Source organism: Rhincodon typus, chromosome 21 (genome assembly GCF_021869965.1).
Source record: "Rhincodon typus isolate 14 chromosome 21, sRhiTyp1.1, whole genome shotgun sequence".
Classification (NCBI taxonomy): Eukaryota; Metazoa; Chordata; class Chondrichthyes; order Orectolobiformes; family Rhincodontidae; genus Rhincodon; species Rhincodon typus.
The window spans coordinates 32,667,221-32,694,520 of NC_063352.1; the positions used below are offsets into that span (position 1 = coordinate 32,667,221).

The 27,300-nt window shown below is 40.8% G+C and overlaps 1 protein-coding gene across 1 annotated transcript in view; it reads left to right on the forward strand.

The window, feature by feature from the left end:
* Positions 1-27,300, forward strand: part of abat (4-aminobutyrate aminotransferase) — a 166,107-nt gene that overhangs the window by 103,698 nt on the left and 35,109 nt on the right. The window contains exons 5-6 of the mRNA XM_048609726.1: positions 15,271-15,325; positions 18,112-18,161. Coding sequence (XP_048465683.1) covers positions 15,271-15,325; positions 18,112-18,161 — 105 coding nt within the window. The remainder of the gene's footprint in view (positions 1-15,270; positions 15,326-18,111; positions 18,162-27,300) is intronic.

Consider the following 27,300-nt stretch of genomic DNA (forward strand, 5'->3'; position numbering starts at 1 on the left):
GATGCTGCTTGGCCTGCTGTGTTCATCCAGCCCTGCACCTTGTTGTCCAGCATTTTTATACATTTTGTTTTACAGTAATCAAATACAACGTAGTCATCGTCCTTCCCCTTAATTCAAACACCCATTCATATGGGATACCTAATCAGTGATGGGCACTTCCATGGACAGCCCCAGATTCCCATAATCTTACGGTATTAGCTAGACATTGTAATCTCTAGGCCTTGGGATCTTCCTACGTATCCTATTTATTCACATTCCAGAAGTTTAATCGCTATACTCCTTTGGGTTTTCTCAGGCTTGTTTATCTGAAAAGATAACCAGCTCAAAGTCTATTGCCTATTCTATTTTGGTGCTGTCTTTTATCACATTCAGTTACTCCTTTTATTTTCCGACTGTCCCAATTACATAATGTAAAAATAAAAAGTCAGTTAGTTTTAACTAATTGCTATAAGGTTAACTTCTGTTATAAAGTTAATTACGATGTAATAATGCACAACTACTTCTACTATCAGCATTTTGTAATTTATGGGTTGTGATCAATTTATCTTGCTCAGGGCATAAGAGAAGGTGTCTTGTAAGGCTAGTTAATCTTTACATCTAAGTTTAAATTTTTTTAAAGCTTTTATGATATCCTGGTTATGTACTGAAACCAACTTCTAAGATTAGAGCATTTTTAGCTAAAAACTAATGTTGCTGGTAGCTTCAAAGAGGCAACTATTTACTACAAAATAACATTAGCTGTTATCCTTGCAGCTGCTTGCCTACTGTAGCACCTGACATTATTCATTTACTGGGATAATCATCCTTTCACTAATAAAGCTGGAATTGGTCATTTATCTGTCCTAAGGTATCATTTTATCAGAACTGTCTCGGTTAGGAACATATAGCGTTCCTTTACTGAACTTCTAGCAGTTCTGTTCAAAGGTACATTGTATTTCACTGTGTGAGCAGGCTACTTAGTTTTGCTTAGCTTCTGTCTGCCATCTTGTAAGCAGGCATGGGCTGCTTAGTGTATTCAGGTACAAGTCACCTTACATGGCCAGGTACAGGTCACCCCTAAAGTTACATACAGAGTAAAGCTCCTACCACTCTTTGAACTAAAAGTAAACTGAACGTAAAGTTCCCTTACTCTTGCTAAAACAGGAACTTGTGCTGGGACACTGTTTGAAATCGAACGCAAATTAATAGTCAAACACAAACTTACTGAATGAAATAGAAACATCCTAAGTTAGAATAATGTTGTCTTGAGTGATGTTGCACACTAGAGGGCACTTAAGAGTCTGCAATCGTGTAGGTCACACCAGGTAAGCATGGTAGTTTCCTTCCCTGAAGAGCATTAGTAAAACAGCTGGCTCTTCTCCAACTATTGGCAATGATTGCATGGTCATCATTAGACTCTTAATTTCAGATTTGTTATTGAATTGAAATTCCATCAACCACCATGATGGGGTTTGAACACAGGTCCCCAGAACATTACCTGAGTCTCTGTATTAACAATCTAGGAATAATACCACAAGGCCAGCACATCTGCTGCTTTTGTTGTAGGTCTGTCTGTGCTGAGACTACAAGCTCAAATGTGAGCCTGTCAATGAACATCACCACATGGCCATCACAGCAGCTGGGAGCAGGATACAGTCCTCTCTTTCCCACCCCATTTGGATTATACAGTGTATTTCTAAATATACCATTGCTTGTTATCGTAATTGCCAGTTATAAAGGAGGAATAAAAGAATGATCAAATCTTATAACAAACCCTGAACTGGTAAGTATCCTACAATGACTAATCACTGGCTGTGAAAAGTCAAATGATGCAGCCTCCTGAGATAGTTATGATCAGAGTTAGCAGCCCTAATCCAAATACTAGATCCTATGGCAGGTGCAAGAAAAGTTCTTATCCAAAACCACATTTCAATATGTGTTTTCCAAAACTGAGAATACTTAAATAATTCAAATCCGACCATTTCTTCCCACTTCTTAGTGCTTGGTTAAAAACACTCAAATTCTTCATTGGAGTCAATTCTGTTTTTATTTAGAGAATGCAAATCTCTGAAACCAAGTGAATAGGGTCTGTGTAGTATTGCGCATTATGGTTGTATCTTTCCGCAAATCTATGAGGGGTTTATACTGAGTCCCCATTGGTGGAGGGTTGGCTGTGCAGAGGTCCTGGGATTTTTGTACCAGTTGAATATGAATGTTATCGTGAGGTTTTTCTCATTCTCATGAAAATCTGTCCAACCTTTGGGAAGGAAATCTGTTTTCACACCAATATCCCACACTGCCCACAAGAGACAGGTAACATTAACTTTTAATACATCAAAATAGACCATATTAAGTTCATGAATTTTGAATTTCTTAAGGGATCCTTTATCAAATTCTTCATCTGTCAACCTAAGCAGCACCATCAGTCTGTAACTACCCATAAAAATCAGTATTGTTCAGTCTGTCATTCTTTTGCAAATAAACAAAATAACCAATTAAATTCAAGTCTCAAATAAAAATCTTAAATATAATAAATTTCTACACCATCTCCGTTCCTCCAAAAGAAAATACTGTGGGCAGAATCATATACTTAGTGGGTTATGGTGACACGTGTGGTAGGATTGGGTGAGACAGCCCCTTTGCTCAAGCTCATGAGATTCTCGCTTAGGGAGAGGCGAGTTCCCAGTTGAGACTCTGTTACTTGTTAACAGCCCCCACAGATCACAGGCTGTAATCTTACCAAACCTGCCGTACATAATAGCCATTAGGAAAACTTGACATGGAAACCAGTGAGACGCAGCAGGTGGGACAGAGCAGAAGAAAGGTTTTGTGCAGGCTTGTTGGGCCCACAGCTGACATTTATGTACATACTTTGACTTTTTCATAAAGGCTTCCTTATCCCTAAGCATGTCAACGAATTTCCTCGTTGCCGGGAACACAGGGTCTGAGCAGGTACCCCCTCTCCGATTGCTAATGGCCTGGGGTGTTTATCCCCCACCCATCTGTGCAACTGTGCGTGTGAGTTCTTCAGCAGGCTCCCATTCCAGCACTCCCTTCACCTGTCGAGCCCACTGACATTTCGGTATCACCACCCTGGGGTGTCTCAGCCTTGCTGATGGATCCACCATGCTCTGAATGGTCTCCTCCTCTTGAAAAGGTTGAGGAGGTCTCTACCAGGGGAGATGTTTGCCTCTTGGCCCATATCCATGGCGCACTGGCTAACTGAGAACTGCAAAAGGCGGAAAGTGTCACAGCCAGTGGTTAGAGGTGGTACCCGTTGCAGCTCACTGAGTACCTGGTGAAAGTCAGCAGCTGTACGTACTCCGTGTCAGGGACATGGATGTCAATGTGCCTCCACAAGGCCTGTCCCAGTCTTTTCCAGCTAGGGCAAGTATCCTGTCTTCATGGGGGAAAGGACTATAACATTGGAACCCTCCCACCAGTTCATCTTCATTCATCCTGTTACTGGAACATCGTAAAAAGCTGAAAATTGGAAAGTGAGTCATTCTGCATTCTGTGCAATGCTAATCACATAAATTTTGCGTTCAAAATGAGCGGAGATGTCTCATCTATTAGTGTTGTTATACGTCAGGCAAAGGTGTACAGGTGTTTGAAGGAGTGAAAGGGCAGTGTGGAAGATTGGGGGCTAAGGGAATTGAGTGAGGGAAGAAATTGCATGCAACAGAGAAGATGTCAGAGCAGAAGCCTTGGTGGGATTCAAGTGCAGTAGCAGAAAAAAAACAGTGAATGTGAGGTAGCACACAGGTGAGTACAGCACTTACCATTGTGGTGCAGAAAAGGTCATCGACGTTCTTTCGGCACTGCTGCTCGGTCCTCTAAACACAGGGCGGGGCACTGATATCAGATCAGGCAAACGTCTTGCAGTGGTGCATGCTCCTCTTTCTGTCCTGCAGGGAGAGGACAGTCCTCCTGAGTACCATCCCATCAACCAGAACTTCCAGGTCCCTGTCAGAGAAACTGAGAGCCACCTTCCCCGATCCATTCACTAGCTGTGAGCAGGCCACATGCCAGAGCTCCTTGAGGTGTGGGCTCTTGAACACAGTGCAACTACAAGGAATGCAGGTGTCTTGATGGATGTGCGGTGAGTGGAAAGCTCTTCTTGGAAGAGTGCACAGTAAGGGGGGGATGAAGACACCATGTGATACGCAGCATTGGATCAGCAACAGCAACTAAAGTGATGAGTTTGGTAAGATAGGACAAGAAAACTCTCCCAGCCTCACTCCTCCAAATCTGACAAGGTTTACACTAAGCCAAAATAAAATTAAGGTTCCACCCCATGTCAAAAGATTATCATTACACAGTCCTAAAATTTTGTGTGATTAGCAGTGCACAGAATGCACAATGACTCATTTATCATTTTGCGTAGATGACTGGAACCCTACTAGAATGCCCCCTCTCTCCCTTCAACCTGAATAACTTACATAATTTAAATAATTATGTAATAATTTAATAACTTGAATAATATAAAAATCAGGGGATATTTCTTTGATCTTGAAAATCAGATCTTTCTGTACACTAACTTGCACTCAAAATGTTTTATACCCCATAGTTCTCTGTTTTTTGCCACTATATAGTGCGCAATAGATAAGATAGTCACCTGGAAATGGAAGAGTGTTCAGCAGATGTTTGAACAAATCAGACAGCATCATCATGTGATGGATCTGATGAAATTCTAAACACGAATTTCCACTACAGAAAGCACATCTGGCTCAAGCTAAAAATAGGATTTCTTTGCTTCGAGCTGACAAACTAAAAGTCAAATTCATTTGTTTTCAGTCCTGATTATTTGAGGAGTGTGAACAGTGCAATCTCTTAATAAAATGTAATCTATGTTGATTGATAAGCAACATCTTGAATTTAATATTCTCATCAGTTTGCAAATCCTTCCAACGCCTCACCACACTCTATCTCTGAAATCTTTTCCAATTCCAGTGACAGTCATTTAACGGGATATCTGCAGGCCTCCATTTCTATCTTTATCAGAGCTTTGCTGTAATTTTACTGTGTGTAAAAATGTCCATTTTAGTTCACTCAGGATAAAATCAATATCATTTCATATAAACTTGTAAGCAACATACACAGATGATAAAGAAAATTGTGCAAACATGTTAACTGTTATATGTTTTTAAAATGAACTCCACATTTTTTTTATTCACTCATGGGACATGGGTATTGCTGGCTGGCCATCAATTATTGCCAATCCCTAGTTGTCCTTGAGAAGGTGGTGGTGAGCTGCCTTCTTGAACGGCTACAGTCCACATGCTGTAGAAAGACCCACAATGCCATTCGGGGACATGCCAGAATTTTGACCCAGCGACACTGAAGGAACACCAAGTCAGGATGGTGAGTGGCTTGGAGGGGAACTTGCAGGTGGTGATGTTGCTGTGTATCTGCTGTCCTTCTAGATGGAAGTGGTCATGGGTTTGGAAGGTGCTGTCTAGGGATCTTTGGTGAATTTCTGCAGTGGATCTTGTAGATAGTACACAATTCTGCTACTGAGTATCGGTGGTGGAGGGAATGGATGCTTGTGAATGTGGTGCCAATCAATTGGACTGCTTTGTCCTGGATGGTGTTAAGCTTCTGAAGTTTTGTTAGAGCTCATCCAGGCAAGTGGGGATTATTCTGTCACACTCCTGACTTGTGCCTTGTAGATGGTGGACGGACTTTGGGAAGTCAGGAGATAAGTTACTCGCCACAGTAATCCTAGCCTGTGACTTGCTCTTGTAGCCGTTGTGTTTAAGTGATGACTCTAGTTGAGTTTCTGGTCTATGGTAACCCAAGGATGTTGATAGTAGGGGATTCAGTGATAGTAAAACCATCGAATGTCAAGGACAGTGATTAGATTGTCTCTCATCAGAGATGGTCATTGATTGGCATTTGTGTGACCCAAAAGTTACTTGCCAGTTGTCAGCCCAAGCCTGGATATTGTCCAGATCTTGCTGCATTTGAACATGGACTGCTTCAGTATCTGAGGAGTCGTGAATGGTGCTGAACATTGTGGCAATCATTAGTGAACACCCCCACTTCTGACCTTATGATGGAGGGAAGGTCATCGAAACAGCTGATGATGGTTGGGGCTAGGACACTAGCCTAAGAACTCCTGCAGAAATGTCCTTGAGCTGAAATGACTGGCCTCCAACAATCACAACCATCTTCCTGTATGCCAAGTATGACTCCAACCAGTGGAGAGTTTGCCCCATGGCATTCATTGATTCCTGTTTTGCTTTGGCTCCTTTGTGCCACACTCGGTCAGTTGCAGACTCAGCATCAAGGGCTGTCACTCTCGCCTCACATCTGGAATTTAGCTCTTTTGTCCATATTTGAACCAAGGCTGTAATGAGGTCAGGACCTGAGCGGCCCTGGTGGAACCCAAACTGCACATCACTAAGCAAAAAATCTCTCACTAGTCCAGTGGGTAAATTCAGAGTGTGATGTGTTATTGAGCCAGGATTCCAGCATTGTTCCTTGGTCATCAGACTTGTCAAATTTTCTGAACTGTGTTAACAGACTGCAAAATCTGGCTGGAGTGCCAGTCTGCTGAATGGTGAAAATCTGCTTAGATTCTTGCATTTACCTATTATTTATATACCGTCTGCAAGTACATGTGCATCGATATAGGATTCAAGGATTTTGAATTCATGCATTTTCTTTTAAAAACTAAAATGACGGGATAGATACTAGAAGCTTATAACATTCTTCTGGAACTTATACTAACTGAATCTTACGGATGTTGCTTCTGGATTTTTATGTAATTTTAATCTGCAGGGAATGTTTTCAATGTTTAGAGCATAATAGTTCCTGTTTGATGGAATGTTAAACAGAAAATGTCACCAGTGAACGAGTTGGCAACAACAATAAGAATAAAATCGCTCGCGCATCACAACTCAATGAGAGATGACACAGTACACTGCACCAGAAGAAAAACACAGGACAGATCAGTGACTAGCATTAGGCTGGACTACAGAAAGGGAAACAGCATTGATAGACAAATGTTAGGCCTGTGGCAAGGTTTAATATAGGTATTCAGCCCCAAGATGATAAAGTATGGCAGGCTTATTGATAGATAATACAACAAGCACTTTGTGTACAGTTTGGAGTTTAGTCATTGGTGGACTTATTCTGTTTCGTCATGTTCAGTTCCTAATTACTACACACTAAAACTAAATTAAATAGAATAACTTACCATACTGTCATTTTTTCCACTGATAAAGCACTTTGTACTTTTCATAGTCATAATTAGCTGGCAAAATGAAGCAGTTGTAAATGTGATTCTTTTCTTTGCAACTTATTGGCTTCACAAATATTACTCACCCAAGACGAAATTTCCTTCAGGCTGTCGGGTTTGCCCGATTTTCTTTTCTGGAGTTATGTCGTACATTAGCCATGATACCATTGAATGACAGCTTCCAGCTGCCCATCTCAAAAGTGGAACTTGCTAACAGAGGATGAAGTAAACCGACTCATGCAGCTGAGTGAAATGATTGGATAAGCTGTCTTGCCAAAGTTAAAACACAGTCGCTGAACACCCCAGTAGACCTATGAGGTTGATGCGCAATGTTGCAACATTATACCTCCAGCTGTAGTCCAGTATTTTACATCAGAAGGAAAGGTGGTCAGGATGTGTACCAACATATGAATTAGGAGAAGTATGTCCTTTCAGTAATATTCAATAAGATCATAGCTGATCTGTTTGTATTTTGAATTCTAAACTCCCATCCACATCAGATAACTTTTGACTCCCTCACATAACAAGACTCTGTGACAATAATATAAAACAAAGACTGGCAGATGCTGGAGATCTGAATCCTGTCTGCCTCAGCCATAAAGATATTCAGTGATACCTTTTTCGCCGTCTTCTAAAGTCACACAACCCTAGGATAAAATATTCTCCACATCTCCTTTCTAAAAAAGAGACCCCTAATATTTAACCAGTGCCCCCCCCCCCCCACCTCTTTCTGCACTGACCCGGAAAAAAAGTCCCTTTCCATGTTCATCTTATCAAGACCAATCAGGATCTGACTTATTTCAATAGGGTCACCCCTCCTTCTTCTAAACTCCAGTCGAAACAAATCCAGTCGGTCCAACTTTTTCTCATATTACAACCCATTCGTTCCTGGTATTAATCTAGCAAACCTCCCCTGATTGACTCCAATGCATTTACATCTTACCTGAAATGAGGAGATCAAAGCTGCACTCAGTATTCAAGATGTGGTCTTACCAATGCCATATATAACTGAAGCATAAAATCCTTACATTTCTAATAAGGGATGGCATTCCATTAGCCTTCTGAATTATTTGCTGCATACCAGCTTTTTGTGAATCATTCACTAGAACATCAAGATCCCCTTGCAATTCAGAATTTTGCAGTCATTCTTTTTTTTATTCTTGCCAAAGTGAATAACTTCAGATTTCCCCACATTGTACTCCATCTTCCAGACTTTTACCCACTCACTCAATCTATCCATATCTGTCTCCATCCTTCTTATGTCCTCTTCAAAACATACTTTCTGATCAATCTTTGTGTTAAGTGCAAATTTAGCCACAATACCTTCATTCCCCTCATTCAATAATTGATATAAATTGGAACAAACTGAGGCCCAACATTGACCTCTGTAGGACTCCATTTGACACATTCTGCCAATGAGAAAAAGACCCGTTTATGCATAATCTCTGCATTCTGTGATCCAACTAATCTTCTATCCATACTAATATGTTAGGCCCTACTATGAGCTCTGACTTGTCCCAGTAACTTTTTATGTGACACCTTGTCAAATGCCCTCAGGAAATCCATGTATAGTATGTCTACAGGCTTCCCTTTATCCACAATGTATGTTACTCCTTCAAAGAACTCTAGTGAATTGGTTAAACCTGGTTTTGCTTTTACAAGACCATGTTGACTCTTCCTGATTATCTTGAATTTTTCAGTGCCTAGCTATAACCTCCTTACTGATCAATTCTAACACCTTGCCCATGATAAACCTCAAGCTAACTGACCTATAGTTTCCCGTTTGGCAACCTCTTTTAAGTACCTAAGTGAAGTGTTTCTCAGTGAGCTAGAGGCTGCACTACAGACATTAACTCCAACTGAAGCTCCCAGGCTGGAAATACTTGCAGTGCATCTGTTTGTCCTGGATCGCAACGGCAGCCAGGAGCTCCTACATGCTGTAGCAGTGACATATCACCTATCTTGTCTGTGTTCTTTCTAAATTAACCAATTAAATAATTTATTAGTTGTTTCTTTTTAATAAATGTAAATATTATTAGCCCTACCTCAAGTTCCTGCATTGTCTTGAATCTTAAGAATAGTACAGGCCATAACTGCTTACAAGATGCTCGACACCATATATTCACAAAGTAGTACAATAAGAACCATTTCCAAACTGCCAGTCCCCTACCTCCAAATCCGCTTTTTGTTTGCTCTTCTAATTGTTGTTGACTACCTCCAGGTCTCCCTCACTCAATTTTCTAACTGATTCGTACTATGTTCAATATCACCCCTATAGTGATTGTAACGAGGTCAGCCAGGTGGGCCTTATAGTGTATGAGTTCCCTGATTGCGACTGCTAATCAGGTCCAATCAAGGAGCCCGGGCTGATAGATAAGAACAGGAGTGTCAGACATCCTGTTCACTGTGAGAGCTGGCTCTGAGGGAACCACGTCAGTGTTAAAGACTCTCCACACATAAATAAAGAGTGACTTGATGACCCGATACCGGCCCCTGTGGAGTCATTTCAACCCCCATCCATCAACATACACACAACAGACAGCGCAGACAGGTTAAACATTTAAAATTTCAAAACATGACCTCAGTCACTATGCCCAAGGAGTATCAATGTCCCAATTTGGAGAGGCAAGGTTCACCCCCTCCCATTTGCATGCCTGTGACCTGCCCCACCCTGCAGTTCCTTCTTCCCAGCTGCCTTACTGAGAATCCTCTTGCTCACTGATCCATCACTTTCAATTGTTTGTCTAATCCCACTATTCCCCTCCCCCCCCACCCAACCTCCATTCTATCGCAATCTTTCCCAGTCCATGTGCCTGAATGCTGGGTATATACTGGGAATTTCCAGGTTTCTTCCGTCGCTGATGCACTGTCCTGAATTACCAGGGCCAGTATAGTGGAATCTGAGCTGCTAGAACTTTGATTTGCTTTTGTCAAGTTTTTAATATTACTGGTGATAGGTTGATGATTGCGTGATCTGACAAATTCTAGTGAAGTTAATGTATTGAATTAATTCTAAAGTTTGTCGCTGGACATAGCTGGCATCTATACACAGGGAGGAGCTGGGCTTAGAGCTAGTATAAGGCCACGTGTGTTTCAGTGGTGCTTTTAGGTAATATCAACATGTGATGCATGATTCTCAGATAAACCTGAATGAAACTAACCTAACTTTTAGTATGGGTGACCTAAGTGTAGAGACAAGCCGTCAAGACGGCAGGTGCTGAAGCTACAAGAACTGCTGGAAAATAGAGGCCCCAAAAAATCCTCATGTGAGATGAATATTGTCTTTAGAAAAATGAAGTAAAGCAATGCAGGGTACCCTGGCTCTATCAGGAGGCTGTTGAGGCTGCCGTGAGTTTAAGATTTGGACGGAAAGCATGATTTGATTTTCTTTGGCAGGAGCATCGCTCAATCTATTTGTTTCTGTTTTTGACTTTTCCAAGGTCACCTTTCTTTGTATCGTCTGTGACTCATTCATGGTATTTCACAAGATGGAATTTAAAGGACCATGATGCAATTGGGAGTTGAAAATTGAGGTTAGGATCTGCAGAAGATTGCACGAGTGGAACACATTTTTTTTTAGAGCACTTTTGATCTGTTTATCAGTACTGCCACAGCTGTTGTAAGTCGAATTCTGGGTTATCCTGCAGCAAATAGTACAGCACATGGAGTGCAGCAGTTCGAGAGGACGGCTCAGCATCATCTCTCAAGCTCAAATAGGAATGGACAACCAACATATTGCCAGTGAGGACACACACCCTACAAGTAAATTTTTCAAAAAAAGAGAAATAATGTCAACTCTGACCAAAGCCACGCTAAATACTTCTCATTCTGTGTGAGTACACAGCAATTTCACTGATCACTGAGCTGCTGGTAAACAACTAAAGCCAATCTAAAATCCAATAACCCACCCACACACTGTCTCAAAGCCACTAAAGATCCTCAGGATGATAATATTTTGCAGGATATAGATTGTGTCTCACAGGTATCAGTTTTCCAAAACATCTCCGACTAAGCTACTCTCAAGAAATGCCAATGATGCATGAATGAATAATGTGAAACTAATGTTAGTAGGAAATATTTACAAGTGAAATTTACATATGAACTGCCACCTATGTCACTTGAGCTCTCAATGTTATGTTTGTGGCAGGTTATGATGTGATGCAGATTTTCACCACCAAAAAATTTAACTGGCACACTTCTCGCATGCACGCCACGGGCACTTTCAATTATAATCATGTGGGAACCACCAAAAAGCAAGGGGTGCTCACTTCCTGCTCCGCCATCACTGTTAAATTCCAATCTTTGATAAGGAACAATCTCCCCGAGTTTTTGCAAACAGAATGGCTTTGCATTTTGCCTTTGGAAGTGCCACCTCTCAGCCCAGCACCAACATGTGTGCCACTGGGAGAGTGTGGGAAAGTCATACTTTTTTCTGAAGAAGGGTCCAGACCCAAAAAGTCAGCTTTCCTGCTCCAGTGCCTGGCCTGCTGGGTTCATCCAGCTCTACTCCTTGTTATCTCATACTTTGCAAATCTGTATTTCACAAAGGAAGCTGCACATGTAAAAATAAAGTTGTCTGCAAACAGATCCACTTTTCATTAACAGGATTTCTGAAATACACGGGCTTTAGTTACGTAAAGAAAAGATCTAGAGCAGCCAGAGTTATTTGGAGAGATAAAGTACCCTTATGGAGAAATAAAGTGCCTCTTTTGGAGACACAGAATGCCCTTTGGGAGAAGTTAGCTAACTCTCTGGAATTATTAATTAGGTTTGATTGTCTATATATAAGCGGATAAGCTCTGTGATGCTGTCAATTCATTTAAAGCACTACACCCTGTGAATTTTTTAAATGGATACCCAGCCAGCAGTTGAATTTTAAAAAATCAGTGCATAAATCTTTACAGTTTGTTGCAACAGGGATCAGCGCTGCCTAACTGCTTCCACAACCTATCATTATCACAATGGGGGTTAGGAGGAATGGGCTGCTGTTTGTTCACAGTTTGTTGATAATTCCAAATGGTTATAAAGTGTTCTAAAGTAATAAAGCTGTGTTTGATATAGGGTTATGAGTACACGTATGTATGTTTTCATAAAGGCTTAGTTAGCTCAGTTGGCTGGACAGCTGGTTTGTGTTGCAGCCTGATGCCAACAGCATGGATTCAGTTCATGCACCATCGCAGGAATAGTGACCCTCAGGTTAAACCACCACCAATTATCTCTCTATCTAGTGAGAGAGTTGGCCGATGGTCTGGTGAGACAACAGTAACTTCAGGTACTTGAAAGAAATATGTGTTTTCATATGAAATTAACAGTACTATGGTCCACAAAGGAGCTGCACATGAGACAAGCTTTTTGACCACAGTGGCTGCCTCCATATTCTTTCTGGGGTCAGTGGTATGCCTTCTGTTCACACCTGCCTTCTGAAATGAAAATCCAAATAGTTAAATTTCCAGAATTGGGTATCTTCTTGATTTTGAAGTGAAAATTTGGTCCTTTTTTGATTCTGATGAAGTGCCACATGAGATGCCTGTTTCTGTCAAATGAAAGATTTGATTATATTTTAGATATGCTGGTTGAAATAAGCTGGCTGAAAGGTTTACAAGTTTTAATTGATTTTTTAAAACTTAACCTTTCCTTATTTGGCGATTCATATTGCTTCTTGTTTAAGGCTTCAGATCAAGTTTTTTTGTAACATTGGAACTTTCTATCCTTGGAACAGATTACAGAATTTTAACATGCTGTTTCCGAGTCCATTATAAATGGCTTGTTACCTCGAGCTGCAGAGCTGGATGAACACAACTCAAGCAGCATCAGAGGAGCAAGAAAGCTGACATTTCGGGCCTAGACCCTTCTTCAGAAATGGGGGAGGGGAAGGGTATTCTGAAATAAATAGGTAGAAAGGGGGAGGCAGATAGAAGATGGATAAAGGAGAAGATAGGTGGAAAGGAGACAGACAGGTCAAAGAGGCGGGGGTGGAGCCAGTAAAGATGAGTGTAGGTGGGGACTTAGGGAGGGGATAGGTCAGTCCAGGGAGGACGGACAGATCAAGTGGGTGGGATGAGGCTAGTAGGTAGGAGATGGGGTTGGGGCTTGAGGTGGGAGGAGGGGATAGGTGGGAGGAAGGACAGGTTAGGGAGGCGGGGACAAGCTGGGCGGGTTTTGGGATGCGGTTGGGGGAGGGGAAATTTTGAAGCTTGTGAAGTCCACATTGATACCATTGGGCTGCAGGATTCCCAAGCGAAATATGAGGTGCTGTTCATGTAACCTTCAGGTGGCATCGTTGTGGCACTGCAGGAGGTGCAGGATGGACATGTCGTCTAAGGTGTGGGAGGGGGAGTTGAAATGGTTCGCGACTGGGAGGTGCAGTTGTTTATTGCGAACTGAGCGTAGGTGTTCTGCAGAGCGGTCCCCAAGCCTCCGCTTGGTTTCCCCAATGTAGAGGAGGCCACATCTGGAACAGCGGATACAGTATGCCACGTTACCAGATGTGCAGGTGAACATCTGCTTGATGTGGAAGGTCTTCTTGGGGCCTGGGATGGGGGTGAGGGGGGAGGTGTGGGGACAGGTGTAGCACTTCCTGCGGTTGCAGGGAAAAGTGCCGGGTGTGGTGGAGCTGGAGGAGAGTGTGGAGCGGACAAGGGAGTCATGGAGAGAGTGGGGCCTCCAGAAAGCAGATAAGGGTGGGGAGGGAAAAATGTCTTTGGTGGTGGACTTGGATTGCAGATGGCGGCAGTGTTGGAGGATGATGCGTTGGATTCGGAGGTTGGTGGGGTGGTACGTGAGGACGAGGGGGATTCTGTTTTGGTTGTTATTGCGGGGTGGGGTTGTGAGGGATGAGTTGCGGGAAATGCGGCACTTTTCCCTTCACCAGAATAGGTGTGCAGCATTGCTAAATGTGGCACAGTGTCAGTAAATGTTTGAAGATCCAAAGCTGTGTATTTTTCTTTATTCATTCATGGGACGAGGGCGTTGCTGGCTAGGCAGCATTTATTGCCCATCCCTAATTGCCCAGAGGGCAGTTAAGAGTCAACCACGCTGCTGTGGGTCTGGAGCCACATGTAGGCCAGACCAGGTAAGGATGGCAGTTTCCTTCCCTAAAGGACAATTCAAGTGTGTAAAATGTTTTTTGTCCCTGAAGGGCTCCTGCTCTTTTCAAATTGTGAAATTCATCTAATACAACACCATCCTTCACTGATTTTATCAGGCCTCTCCCCCCACCACCACGTGTTGAGTTCCCAAATGCAATGAGGAATAACAGCTGAAAAAAAAATGACTGACCTCAGAAAAATGTTTGAGGTACATAGTTGGTGTGTTGGACAGGAATAAACCGTACTGCATCATATTTCTGGAACAAAAACAAAGTTTCTGGAAAAGCTCAGCAGGTCTGATAGCATCTGAGGAAGGAAAAAACAAGGTTAACGTTTCGGGTCTGGTGACCCTTCCTCAGATGCTGCCAGACCTGCTGAGCTTTTTCAGCAACATTGTTTTTGTTCCAGATTTACAGCATCTGCAGTTCTTTTGCTTTTTATTATGTATCATATTTCAGTTGTGGATCGTAAAGAAAATCTCATCTTGTCTGTCCAGATTGTGATGCAACCAAAGCATTGCTACAAGCAAACACATTTTCAGCTGTGTGAGCTATTAATGGATTGTGCAATTAAGTTTTCAGGTGACTAATCGGTTCTCTAATCTCTGTAATTCAAGGGGTTCAGGGCCATTGATTAAACCGAAGTCTGTCAAGAAGATTGAATCTGTCAGACAGTTTTCATCCCAGATTTGCTTGTTTTCTTGATACATTTATCAGTAATGACAGGAAGTTAATAGAGGACTGTGCAATGTGGTAGAAGCTAGACTCCAAGTTACCTGGTGGCAGGAATGAAAGAATACATATGAATAGAATATTAAATCATACATTCTGTGATTATGCAAAATACCTTTTTTTTAAAACAGTCAGTTTGCATGAATATTTTATAACCAAGTTGAATCATGATGGGTTTTTCAAAATTCATTCACGGGAAATAGATATCACTGGCTAGGCCAGCATTAATCAAGAGTCAACAACAGTGCTGTGGATCCAGAGTCTCATGCAGGCAAGGCCAGGTAAGAACGGCAGATTTTCTTTCCCACAGGACATTAGTGAACTACGGGTTTTTATGACAAATGACAAAAGTTGCCATTTGGCTAGCTTTCTTTTAAATTTTATTGAGCCCAAATTTGATTAGCTGCCATAGAATGTTTGCCTGGGGTCCTAGATTGCTAGTCCTATAACATTATCACTAGGCCACTGCCTCCCCCATCTAATACTCAAACAAGTAAAATGGTTGTGCGAGGATAAAGTGTTTCGGTGATGCACACAATTGAATAAACAACAGATCGGCAAAGAAAGTTCACGGTGGTTTGCTATCTGATACAGGTGTCCTATTTATTACCAACAAATTTCGAGTTTTCCCCAACCCCTACTTAACCAACCAAATGGCACTGTAAGCATGAGCAGTTTCTAGAGTAAACCAAAGCTGTATGATCATAATGTTCCATGATTTGTTTCTCCATCTGTGCCAAGTTACTTGCTCTTAGCTGGAACAGCAGGTTCCCTCCCTACCAGAGGCTCTAAGGACAATCATTCAAACCTCACATTCCTAGTGAGTACTAGGTTTGCCATGTTAAAAAGTCCACTTATGTGGATTTATTCTCCACAGTCATGTTACTTACTTTTAGGCAACATAAACCCTGACAGGAATGATAGTAACTTGAATAAGGTATGGGAAGATAGTCAGTGGCTGTGGGATTATATTTCTGCATGAGAGGACAAAACTGACAACAACAAAGCTTCATTCCACTTGTTACATAATTGAAATATAATTGAAGAACTACGTTCAAAGGGCATCTGCAGATAAGGTCAAAGTGGAGTTGAAAAGAAGTACTTTACAACTGTAAGGTACATAATTGTTGGCTATTGAACTTTCACCTCAAGAGCTATGTTTTTATGCAAATGCAGAAGCCTGTTTTTGACTAGACATCTTGTACAGGATAGCACTGATTTGGGGTGGAGGTGGGAGAATGGAGGTAAAATGAGGTGGGTTCAATTGTTCTTTTGTGGAATTGAGTTTGTACTGGTGTGCTGGAGATCCAGCAATGAATATCGTACATTAATCAAGTGTACTTTCACCAAGAGTGGGCTCGATTAATTGACGATGCTAAACTATTGGTTAACCTCGCTGTTGAAATGCCAGTGCTCTTATTGGATTTAAAATTGAAATACAGATTCATATTATGTTGGGTAAATAATATAGAAGCAATGTTATTTCTTCAATGTTTCTATTTAATGAGGCATGTTAGCAATATCCTCTGTAAAATATATGTCCTGACAAACTCTTTTTAAAATACATTTCAATAATAGATAGATTTATGATGCTTAAATGTGACATTGTATAACCAGAGTGGCTATATCTTTGTTGTCTGCTGTCGTAAATCTGTTCAGTTCAGCCTCTTGAAATAACACACAGAGATATTAAGAACTGCCGATGCTGGAGTCAGAGATAACACAGTGTGGAATTGGAGGAACACAGCAGGCCAGGCAGCATCAGAGGAACAGGAAAGTTGACGTTTCAGGTCAGGACCGTTCTTACAGAAATTTCTGAAGAAGGGGTCCCGACCTGAAATGTCAACTTTCCTGCTCCTCTGATGCTGCCTGGCCTGCTGTGTTCTTCCAGCTCCACACTGTGTTATCTCTTGAAATAGCAGCCTGTTTATGTCTGGTAAGATTATGTTTTCACGCTTGATATTTGTTGGCAGGGGTTTCAATGGTGGAGTGAAATGGTGTGCAGAAGAGGTCAAAACTCTCCAAGGTCTGGACAGTATGGGCTGGAGGAGAATGGAGAGATTTAAAAAATGAGGGCATAAAGGAAAGTAAAAACAAGGATAAGAATTTTAAGTTTCAGTCCTCAGAAACCTAGAGCCGATGTAGACCAGTGAGGCCAGGGTGAAGTGCAAGCGGCAGAGTTGAATAAACTAATGTTTGTGGGAAGGGTGAAAGATGAAAATCTGGCCAGGAAAATGTAAGCACTGTAAGCACATATTCAGAAAATGTAAGCACTTTGTCCCGAGTGAGAGAATTAGGTCAATCACGAATATTTGGATAAAAATCAGGGTTACTAGTTCGGGTCAAGTGACCCTTCCTCAGAAGGTTCTGAGAGGAAGGGTCACTCAACCGAAAATATTAACTCTGATCTCTCTCCACAGATGCTGCCAGACCTACTGAGCTTTTCCGGCAATTTTTGTTTTTGTTTCTGATTTACAGCATCCACAGTTGTTTCAGTTTTTATTATGAATATTTGGATAACTATCAGTGTCACTGCCTGGTGTGATTATAAATACATTCAGGAAGATCACAATTTTTGCATTATGTAGAGTGGTGTTTGCCCTTATAGACTGTGCTATTTAACCATGCTGCTTTTGCATGCTTGTACCTAGTTCTTCATTGATTGCAATTTCTGTTATAGAATGTGTTCAGAGACAGATTGATTAAGCTGACTACTACAGATGTTATTGGATTTCGGATTTACATATATGATGCCCTTTTTTTGCTTAATTAAAATTAAGTCTGCAAGACTTGAATTTAATTTTATGTACTTATGTAAAAAAAACCTGATCAAGACATATCAATAATTCTACAGCTGCTTTGCACCTATTTAACAATTATTAATATTTGCCCATGTCTGAAACTTAAAGGGTATAACATTTTATTTTGTTATAAACTGATTTTGCTTTGATGTGTAAGCTGCAGTTTTTTGACTCAAATTGTTCTTGAACATTTAAAGCTAAAAATCAATGTCGGTAATGCACAACTCAAGGCACATTGATAATTTGCTTTTGTTTTAATGTTCCAGGTTACAACCATCCTGCGCTGGTTAAACTGCTGCAGAATCCACAGAATGTGGTATGTACATGCTTTTATCAATTGCTCCTTTTTGTTTCCTTGCCCACTTTCATATGTAGCACACCAGTACATTGTTGAGAGGCTGAACTGTCAAGTGCAAAGCCGTGGCCAGTGGAGTGAGCAACATAATAAGCACCATGTTCAGAATAAAATGGCCTTCCAGCTTTTCTTGGTGCCCTCTTCTTAATGTTCTACATGACACACACACACATGAGGGTGGGAATGTACTATTTAGGGAAATGGATACATCCGTGTACCCACTCTATAATGCGACACCAACAAATTGCATCACAGTCTTTTTATATTTTAACTCAAAACAGATTTTAATAATTTTTGTCAGTTTAGAAACAATATTTGATTGCTTTCTTATGAGTGCAGAATAAAGATTGGACAGACTGGGTTTGTTTTCAGTAGAATTTAAAAGAGTGAATTTAAAAGTTAACTGTTTGGGCAGAGTGAAAAAAAAACCCTGGCTATGGACCCATCATTACCACCCTTCAAGAATCCGTTGTTCTACATATTATCTACTTTACAGAGCAGGAGGTAAAGAACTGCCACCCACCCCCCACCCTTACCGCCAAAAAATAGCTGGAGGCTGCTTCCTTAACTCATAACTTGAAGTTAATAAGATCCCGTACAGGCTTGACAAGGTGGACATGGATAAGATGTGGCTGAGTCCAGAATTATGGTGAACACTGACCCCCTAAATTTTGAAAACCCTTGCTGGACAGAGATGAAGAGAAAAAAATCATTTCTGAGGGTTGTGCAACTTTCAGGCTCTGCCTCAGAAAGAGGTTAGGGTGTAGTCATTGAATATTTTTCAGGTGGAGGTAGATAGATGCTTGTTAGCCAAGGGGAGCAATACATGGGAATGTAGGTTTCAAAAATACAAACAGATCAACATTGGTCTTATTGACTGGTGGAACTGGCTTGGAGGGGGAGTGGCTTACTCCTGTTATTAATTCATGTGCCTGTATGATTGTAAGATATGCCAGTTCAATGCCTGTATGTGAGTCTCTTGTTCCAAGTAATTACGGAATTTGCAACGTAGAAAATTTTGGAACAATTTTCTTAACCAAGTTGGAGACTACAGTGTGAGTTTTAAAACTTCTTAAATTAGATGCATTCAGGCAGTGTTTGGCACTGGACGAGTAAAAAGAGATCATACGCACAACTCCCAACATGCAAGTTTAAATTTAATTCAGCCAGTAACCTGTGGGTTAACACCAAGATAAATATATCCAACATGCTATCATTAAAAAATCAGATTGGTTCACTAGTGTCCCCAGGGAAGGAAACCTGCCTCTCCCACACAATCTAAACAGTACATATTTCCATTTCAACTTTCATGGCCGACCAAATACTGGGGTGATTTTTAACTCTTTGGGCAGAGTGAGAAAGTAACCCTGGGTTACGGACCTATCATTACCACTCTTCAGGAATCCATTGTTCCATATATCATTTACTTTACAGAGCAGAAGGTAAGGACCCCCCACTCAGAGCTGAAGGATGCTTCTTTACCTCTGCATATTTTAACTGGTTGCCTGAATGAGACAGATATTATCATTTTAAAAACTGAAAGAACTGCAGACATTGTAAATCAGAGACAAAAATAAAATTTGCTGGAAATGCTCAGCGGGTCTGGCAGCATCTGTGGAGAGAAATCAGAGATAACGTTTCAGGTCAAGTGACCCTGTCATTTTAAAGACTGCAGGAAATGGGATGTAGCAAGCAGAGAGACAAGCAGGCACTCCCCAGGAGAGCTAAGGTATCCCATTTCATGGAATTTCCCAATTTCCTGAACACAAGACCCTCACTGTCTAGCCCCAGAAGCTGAGGCTGCTGCCTATATTGTGGTCAATGGATGGTCTCTGGTCTGCACCATTTTCCATCCATTTCTGGGAATTAGGCAGCAGGATTTCAATGGGGCCCAGGTGTTTAAAATACCCTAGGCTTCAACCTGTAGCAGTGGATGAGTTTCCAATTTTCCTCAATATCCACATGTCCAAAACCTGCCCTGGATTAAAATCAGGGTCATTGCTGTTACAAAGCAATTTCTACCATTGGTAAGGATTCACGAAGGGGATGGTAATCAAGGTGGAGAGTGGGAAGCAGAGAGGGTTTGTGATGGGGATGTAGTGAGTGGGAGGATCAGGGGAGAGAAGCAGTGACTGGGAGCATTGGAGGAGTGGAGCAGCGAATGGGAGGGTCAAGAGACAAAATCAGTGGGAGGGAGTGGAGAGGGAAATGATGAGAATGAGGGTTGAGAGAGGGGAATGATGAGTGGGCAAGTTGCAGAAGGGAAGTAGCGAGTGGGAACAGAAGACGTGAATGTGAAGATTGGGAGGCAGAGGCGTGAGTGGAGGGTCAAGAGAGGGAAATGTGAACAGAAAGCTTTGGAGAAGCATGTTAGTAACTGCAGTGAAATATAAACCTCTATGTGGGAACCTCCCTATTTACAACTTTTGCAAAAACAAAAATGTATTATGAGATCAGACTGAACAGGCAATACCTGTATTATGCGCATTCCTGGGCTCCATATTATAAAGGAGATAGAGAGATTCTGGAGAAGGTACAAAACAGATCTACAAGCAACTTTTCTCTCAAACCCAGATCTTCCCACACAGGCTGAGCACAATCAGCCTCTTTAATGTGTGTGCTGCTGTGCCAAAAGCTGTAAGAGCCTGTGTATTAAAAAGAGGTTGACACCAGATTTGAAAGGAAAGGCTGAATAGGATGGGGCTATGTGTTTTTCTCTTAAAAATAGAAGGTGAGAGATGACCTCACAGCAACCTTTAAAATTATGAAGGGATTTGATGAAAGGATAGACCTGGCGATTTCCACAAGTAACTTACACAAGTTGAGGAGATTACAACTTCGAGTTATACAAATAATATAGTCATCTTTAAATGTAATGTGTATTTGAGGAGATATTTCTTTATCCAGAGTGTGCTTGGAATGTGGAACTAGCTATTGCAAGTATCTCAGTTAATTAGCGTAGATGCATTCAAGGGGAAGGTAGAGTGGGAGAAAGGGATGGAAGAATATGCTGATAATGTTGGATGATGAATTTTGGGAGAAGGCTTTTGAGGAGCATTAACACTGTCAGCTGAAAAGACTGCTCTGTTTCTGTGCTGTAAATGCTGTGGGAGGTTGTATTACAAAGGCACTGTGTAAGTGATGGAGGTGTTTAGAATGATAAGAAATTTAAAAGATAAATAAGAGTTTCCACTGCTGAGTGAGCTGCTAAATTGATGATCACACAACAACTTCCATTCATATAGCACCTTTTAAAGTAGTAAAATGTTACAAGGCATTCCAAAGAAGAGACTTCAAACAACTTTTGACATTAAATCATATAGTGAGATATTCGGTGATCAAAAGCTTAGACAGAGGGGTAGGTTTTAAGCAGCAAATTATAGATGGAGTGAGACGTAGAGAAGGAGATATATCTAGGAAAATCCTTCTAGAGTACAGGATCAATGCTACTGAAAGACCCAGTCACCCAAGATTAAAATCAGGCATGTACAGGAGGCCAGAATTGAAAGAGCACAGAATTCTCAGAGCGTTTTAAGAGATTACAGGGGTAGTGAGAGGGTGAGACTATGGAAGAATTTGAGAACAAGAATGAATATTTTTAAATTGAGGCATTGCTGGACAACAGGCCAATGTAAATCAGCTAACCCGGGGTTATAGGTGAATGAAACTTGGTGAAAGTTTGAATAAGGGCAGCAAAGGTTTGGATGAGATCAGGCTTAAAGGTGGATTCAAGACAGGAAGCTGGTCAGAGGAGTAATAGAATAGTCCCAAAAGAAAATATGGGGAAAGAAATGAGGAAACGTTTTCTTACACTTTTTCCGAGAAGATGCATACCAGAAACAGTGGCAAGAACGATGTACATATTTGTTTCTTTAAAAAATGGAAATTTATATCTGAAAAAAATTCAAAGGAATTAAATGGCAGAGACTTTCAGAGAAACATAATTGAGTAATGACTTACTTCAGCGCTGCATAATTCTACAATGCTAGGTCAAATGCTTTTGTTGATTGTAAATCAAAAGTTGCCAGGCAACATTATTGCATAGGAAATAATTATAATATCTCAACTGAAGAATTCAAGATGGCTATATTTTATTTCATTGAGAAATTTATGTAAAAGGCCAAAGATTGGTCAGACTGTCATGAAGATTGAAAGGAGTAGCAAACAAAGCAACTTGAGTCAAGATATAACGCAGTGTGGACCTGGAAGAATACAGCAGGCCAGGCAGCATCAGAGGGGCAGGAAAGTTGACGTTTCAGGTCAGGACCCTTCTTCAGAAATGGAGAGGGGGGAAGGGAGCTCAGGAATAAATAGAGAAGAGGGGTGGGGCTGGGGAAGGTAGGTGGGATGGTGGTAGGTGAGTGCAGGTAGGGAGTGGTGGGGATTGGTCAGTGGATGGGAGGGGCGGATAGGAGGGAGAAACGATGGACAGGTTGTGTCAGGTCAAGGAGGCAAGGATGAGAGGGAGGCTTGGACATAGGATGAGGTCAGGGTGGAGAGATTTTCAAACTGGTGAATTCCATGTTTAGGCCATCAGGCTATAGGCTCCTGCGGTGGAATATGAGATGTTGCTCCTCCAGTTTGCGGGTGATGTCATTGTGACCCTCAAGGAGGCCCAGGATGGACAGGGAGTGGGAGAGGGAGTTAAAATGGTTGGCAACCAGAAGGTGTTGTTGTTTGTTGCGTACAGTTTTAAAACAAAGGCTGACACGATCAGCAAGTGCTCATTTTGCCGAAACCCGGGATTGAACCAGGGACCTTTAGATCTTCAGTCTAACGTTCAAGATGGTCAGTTTTAACAGGTGCTACATAGATAGATGAGAGAGGTTACTTGCATTGTTCTGAGATTTCAACACAGTAAAGTTAGAGGGAGAAAAAAAGCATGTGGTGGGACTCTTGTAGCTTAGGAAGAAACATGGAGAAGTATAAAGAGAAACAATGACTATAGTAGTGCTGATAAAAAAGATAGGAAAAGGTTTGAACAGAGAGAGTTGGGACTGGAAGAGAGAGAAAGATCACTTTCAGACAGCAAGTTTCAAGAAATTGCGTATAAACCTCCTTAGACATGGAAGCATTGTAATGACAGCGAAACTGAAAGAATAAAATGTGAGAGGAAATTCCAGAATTTAGCCAAGGAGGCTGAAAAAAGAAACCATGCCACGTGTTACAAATCTGGTTATGAAACGGGAGTGGAGAACAATTGCGGAGGACAGAAAAACACCACTGGACAAAAATGATTAAAAAGAAATCAATGACCTTGTAAAGTATTACAGGTAAATAAAAATCTTTAATGTAGTTTAAAACAATACATATGCAAAAAAGCATTTTTTTTCCAAACTGAGTTGTGTTTATGGAGTTTTTGGAGAGGTCTACACGTGGATAGCTCAGAATTTTATTCCCTAAAATTATACGCTAAAATATTGTATGTATAGAAGGAGAGATGTTTTTAAAAAATTTTTAACATGCCAAAGCAATTTTTTAAATCAAGGAGGTGATTTTTTTAAAAAAAAGGAGTTGTGTTTATGGAGCTTTTGGAAAGGCCTACACATGGACAGCACTGGAGTGAGATTTTTTTTATATTAGAGGATTGAAAGCTGTCTGCTGGACTATTTGAGTCACTTTTCATTCAGTTGTCCATGTTTAATTTTTTACATGCTTAATATTATTTCTTTGGATAAGGAAAGATAGTTTATTTGTATATAAGGTGCTTGTGAAAGCTGCATCTTTTTAGGCTTAATGTCATTTGAGGGCATACAAGAGACACAGAGTTGGATGGCTAGTAGATTTAGAGAAGTGATTACACAGCAGGATCAGTCAGATAATCGGGTGCCTGTCAGGAAAGGGAACAGGGTAGTTCAAAACTCTCCCGCGGCTATTCCTCTCTCAGACAGATATTCAGTTTTGGGTATTTTTGAAAAGGATAGTCACCCAGAGGAAAATAGAAGAGGTAGTCAGATCTTGGGCACTAAGAATGAATCTTATGTTAGGTGGGATTTGACTAAATTTGAAAGAATAATTGTTAAAGGGGACTATCCCTTGAGGAGCACAGACACGAGATTCTGCGCACAGTTTGTGTGAATCTAGAACAGTATGTTGCTTTCCTGGTGCCAAAACATTTGAAGAGTATTGTTAAAGGGGAGAGTGAGAAGCAGGAAGTTATTGTACACATTGGTGGGAATGACATAGCTAGGAAAAAGTTTAAGGCTTTACAGAGTGACTGTAAGAGGTTAGGTAGAAGATTAAAAAACAGAAGCTCAAAAGTAGTAATCTCTGGTTTATTCCTAGTGCCAAGCTTAAATGAGGGGAGGAATAAAAGGATAGAGGAGATAAATCAATGGCTGAAGTGCTGGTGTAATCTTTAGGGATTCAGGTTCTTGGATCATTGGGATCAGTTCTGGGGCAGAAAAGATAGGTTTGCCCGAACCGAATAGGGACCAATACCCTCGTGGGGAGATTTGCTAGTTCTATTAAGTGTCATTGTAAACTATTAGAGAGGGGGCGAGGAGGGATCCTAAGTAGCCGAGTAAATAGAAAGAATAATGAGGATGGTTCTGAATTTGAAAAGAACAAGCTATTTAGAAAAGACAGACAAGAGCACATCAGAGAACAGAATAACTCTGAAGAATTAAACTGCATTTATTTCAATGCAAGGGGTCTTACAGGTAAGGCTGATGAACTCAGGGCATATGTGGGAACATAGCATTGGGACATCATAGCTGTTACAGAAACGTTGCTGAGGGATGGACAAGACTGGCAGCTCAATGTTCTGGGTTTCAGATGCTATAAAAAGTATAGAAAAGGACGTAAAAGATGAGGGGAAGTGGCATTTTTGATTAAGGAAAATACTATTGCTGTCTAGAGAAGATATTTCTGAAAAATCGTCCAGTGAAAATATATGGGTTGATATTAGAAATAAGAAAGGAATGATTACTTTGATGTGATTGTACTTTTGGCCCCCCAATAGTCAGAGGGAATTTGAGGAACAAATATGCAGAGAGATCTCAGATATATGTAAGAATAATATGGTTTTAATAGTAGGTGATTTTAATTTTCCAAACATTGACTAATAGTGTTAAAGGTTTGGATAGTGAAGAATTTGTGAAACGTGTTCAAGGAAATTTTCTTTATCAATATGTAAATGTTACTGCTAGAGAAAGAGCAAAACTTGACCTTCTCTTGGATAATAAGGCAGGGCAAGTGACTGAAGTGATAGTAAGGGAACACTTCGGGATTGGTAATCATAATTCGTAACAGTTTCAAAATAGTTATGGAAAAGGATAAGCCTTGCATAAAAGTTTAAAGTTTTTAATTAGAGTAAGGCAAATTTTATTGGTATGAGACAAGAATTTTCAAAAGTTGATTGGAGTAGATGTTTACAATTAAAGCGACGTCTGATCAGAGAAGGGCTTTCAAAAGTATGACAATGAGAGTTCAGAGTAATCATGTTCCTGTTAGAGTGAAAGGTAAGGCTGGTAAGATAAGAGAACAATGAATGAATAAAAATATTGAAGTTCTAGTCAAGAATAAAAAAGAATCATATGTCAGATGTAGATAACTGGATTCAGTTGAATCTCTTGAACAATATAGAGATTGGAGGGGAATTATTACCAGTGAGATCAGGAAGGCAAAGAGGGGATATGAGATAGCCTTGGCAGATAAGGTTAACGATAATCCAAACAGATTCTACAAGTACATTCAGAGCAAGAAAGCAACTAGAGAGAGAGTATGGCCCCTTAAAGATTAAAGAGATCGTTCTTTGTGTTGAACCTCAAGAGATGAGGAGATATTAAATGAATATTTTTGCATCAGTTTTCACTGTGGAGAAAGAAATGGAGGTTATTGAACTCAGGGAAATAAATATTGATGTTTTGAAAACAGTTACAGAAGAGTAAAGTGCTGGAGGCCTTAGAAAATATTAAGGTGAATAAATCTCCAGGACCTGACCCAGTGTATCCTCGGACATTGTGGGAAGTTAGAGAGGAAATTGCAGGGCCCCTTACAGAAATATTTGTATCACCTGTAACTAAAGGTGACGTGCTGGGTGACTGAAGAGTGGCTAATGTTGTGCCTCTGTTTAAGAAGGGATATAAGGAGAAGCCTGGGAACTGTAGACCTGTGAGTTGACTTCGATAGTGGGTAAGTTATTGGAGGTGATTCTGAAAGATAGGATTTATATGCATTTGGAGTGGCAAAGAATGATTAAGGATAGACAACATGGTTTTGTGCAAGGGAAATCGTGTCTCACAAATTTGATTGAGTTTTTTGAGGAAGATTGATGAGGGCAGAGCAGTAGATGTTGTTTACTTGGACTTTAGTAAAGCCTTTGACAAGGTTCCTCATGGTAGTAAAATTAGATCACATGGGATGGTTAGTATGTTTGTGGATGACACCAAAAGTGATGGTATCTTGGATAGTGAAGAAGGTTATCTAAGATTACAAAGAGACCTTGATCAGTTAGGTCGATGGGCTGAGAAGTGGCAGATGGAGAAAAGGATACTGCAAGATATTGCATTTTGGTAAAACAAACAAGGGTAGGACTTATACAGTTAAAAGTAGGGCCTTGGATAGTGTTGCAGAACAGTGAGACCTAGGGGTTCAGGTATGTAATTCTTTGAAGTGTGTCACATGTAGACAGGGTGGTTAAGAAAGCATTTAGCACACTTCCCTTCATTGCTCAGACGTTTGACTATAAGAGTTGGGACATCATGTTGAGGTTGTACAGGACATGGGTGAGGCCTCTTCTGAAGTACTGTGTGCAGTTCTGTTCGCCCTGCTATATTAAGCTGGAGAGAGTTCAGAAAAGATTTATCAGGATGTTGCTGGGAATGAAGGATTTGAATTAAAAAGAGAGGCTGGATAGGCTGGCACTTCTTTCACTGGAGCATAGGAGATTGAGGGAAGACCTTATAGAGATTTGTAAAATCATGAGGAATATAGATAAAGTGAATGGCAGGTGTCTTTTCCTTATGGTAGGTTACTGAAGATGAGGGAGTATATTTTTAAAGTGACAGGAGAAAGATTTTAAAAAGGCATGAGGAGCAACTTTTTTATTCAGAGAGTGGTTTATGTGTAGAATGAACTTCTAGAGGAAGTGGTGGAT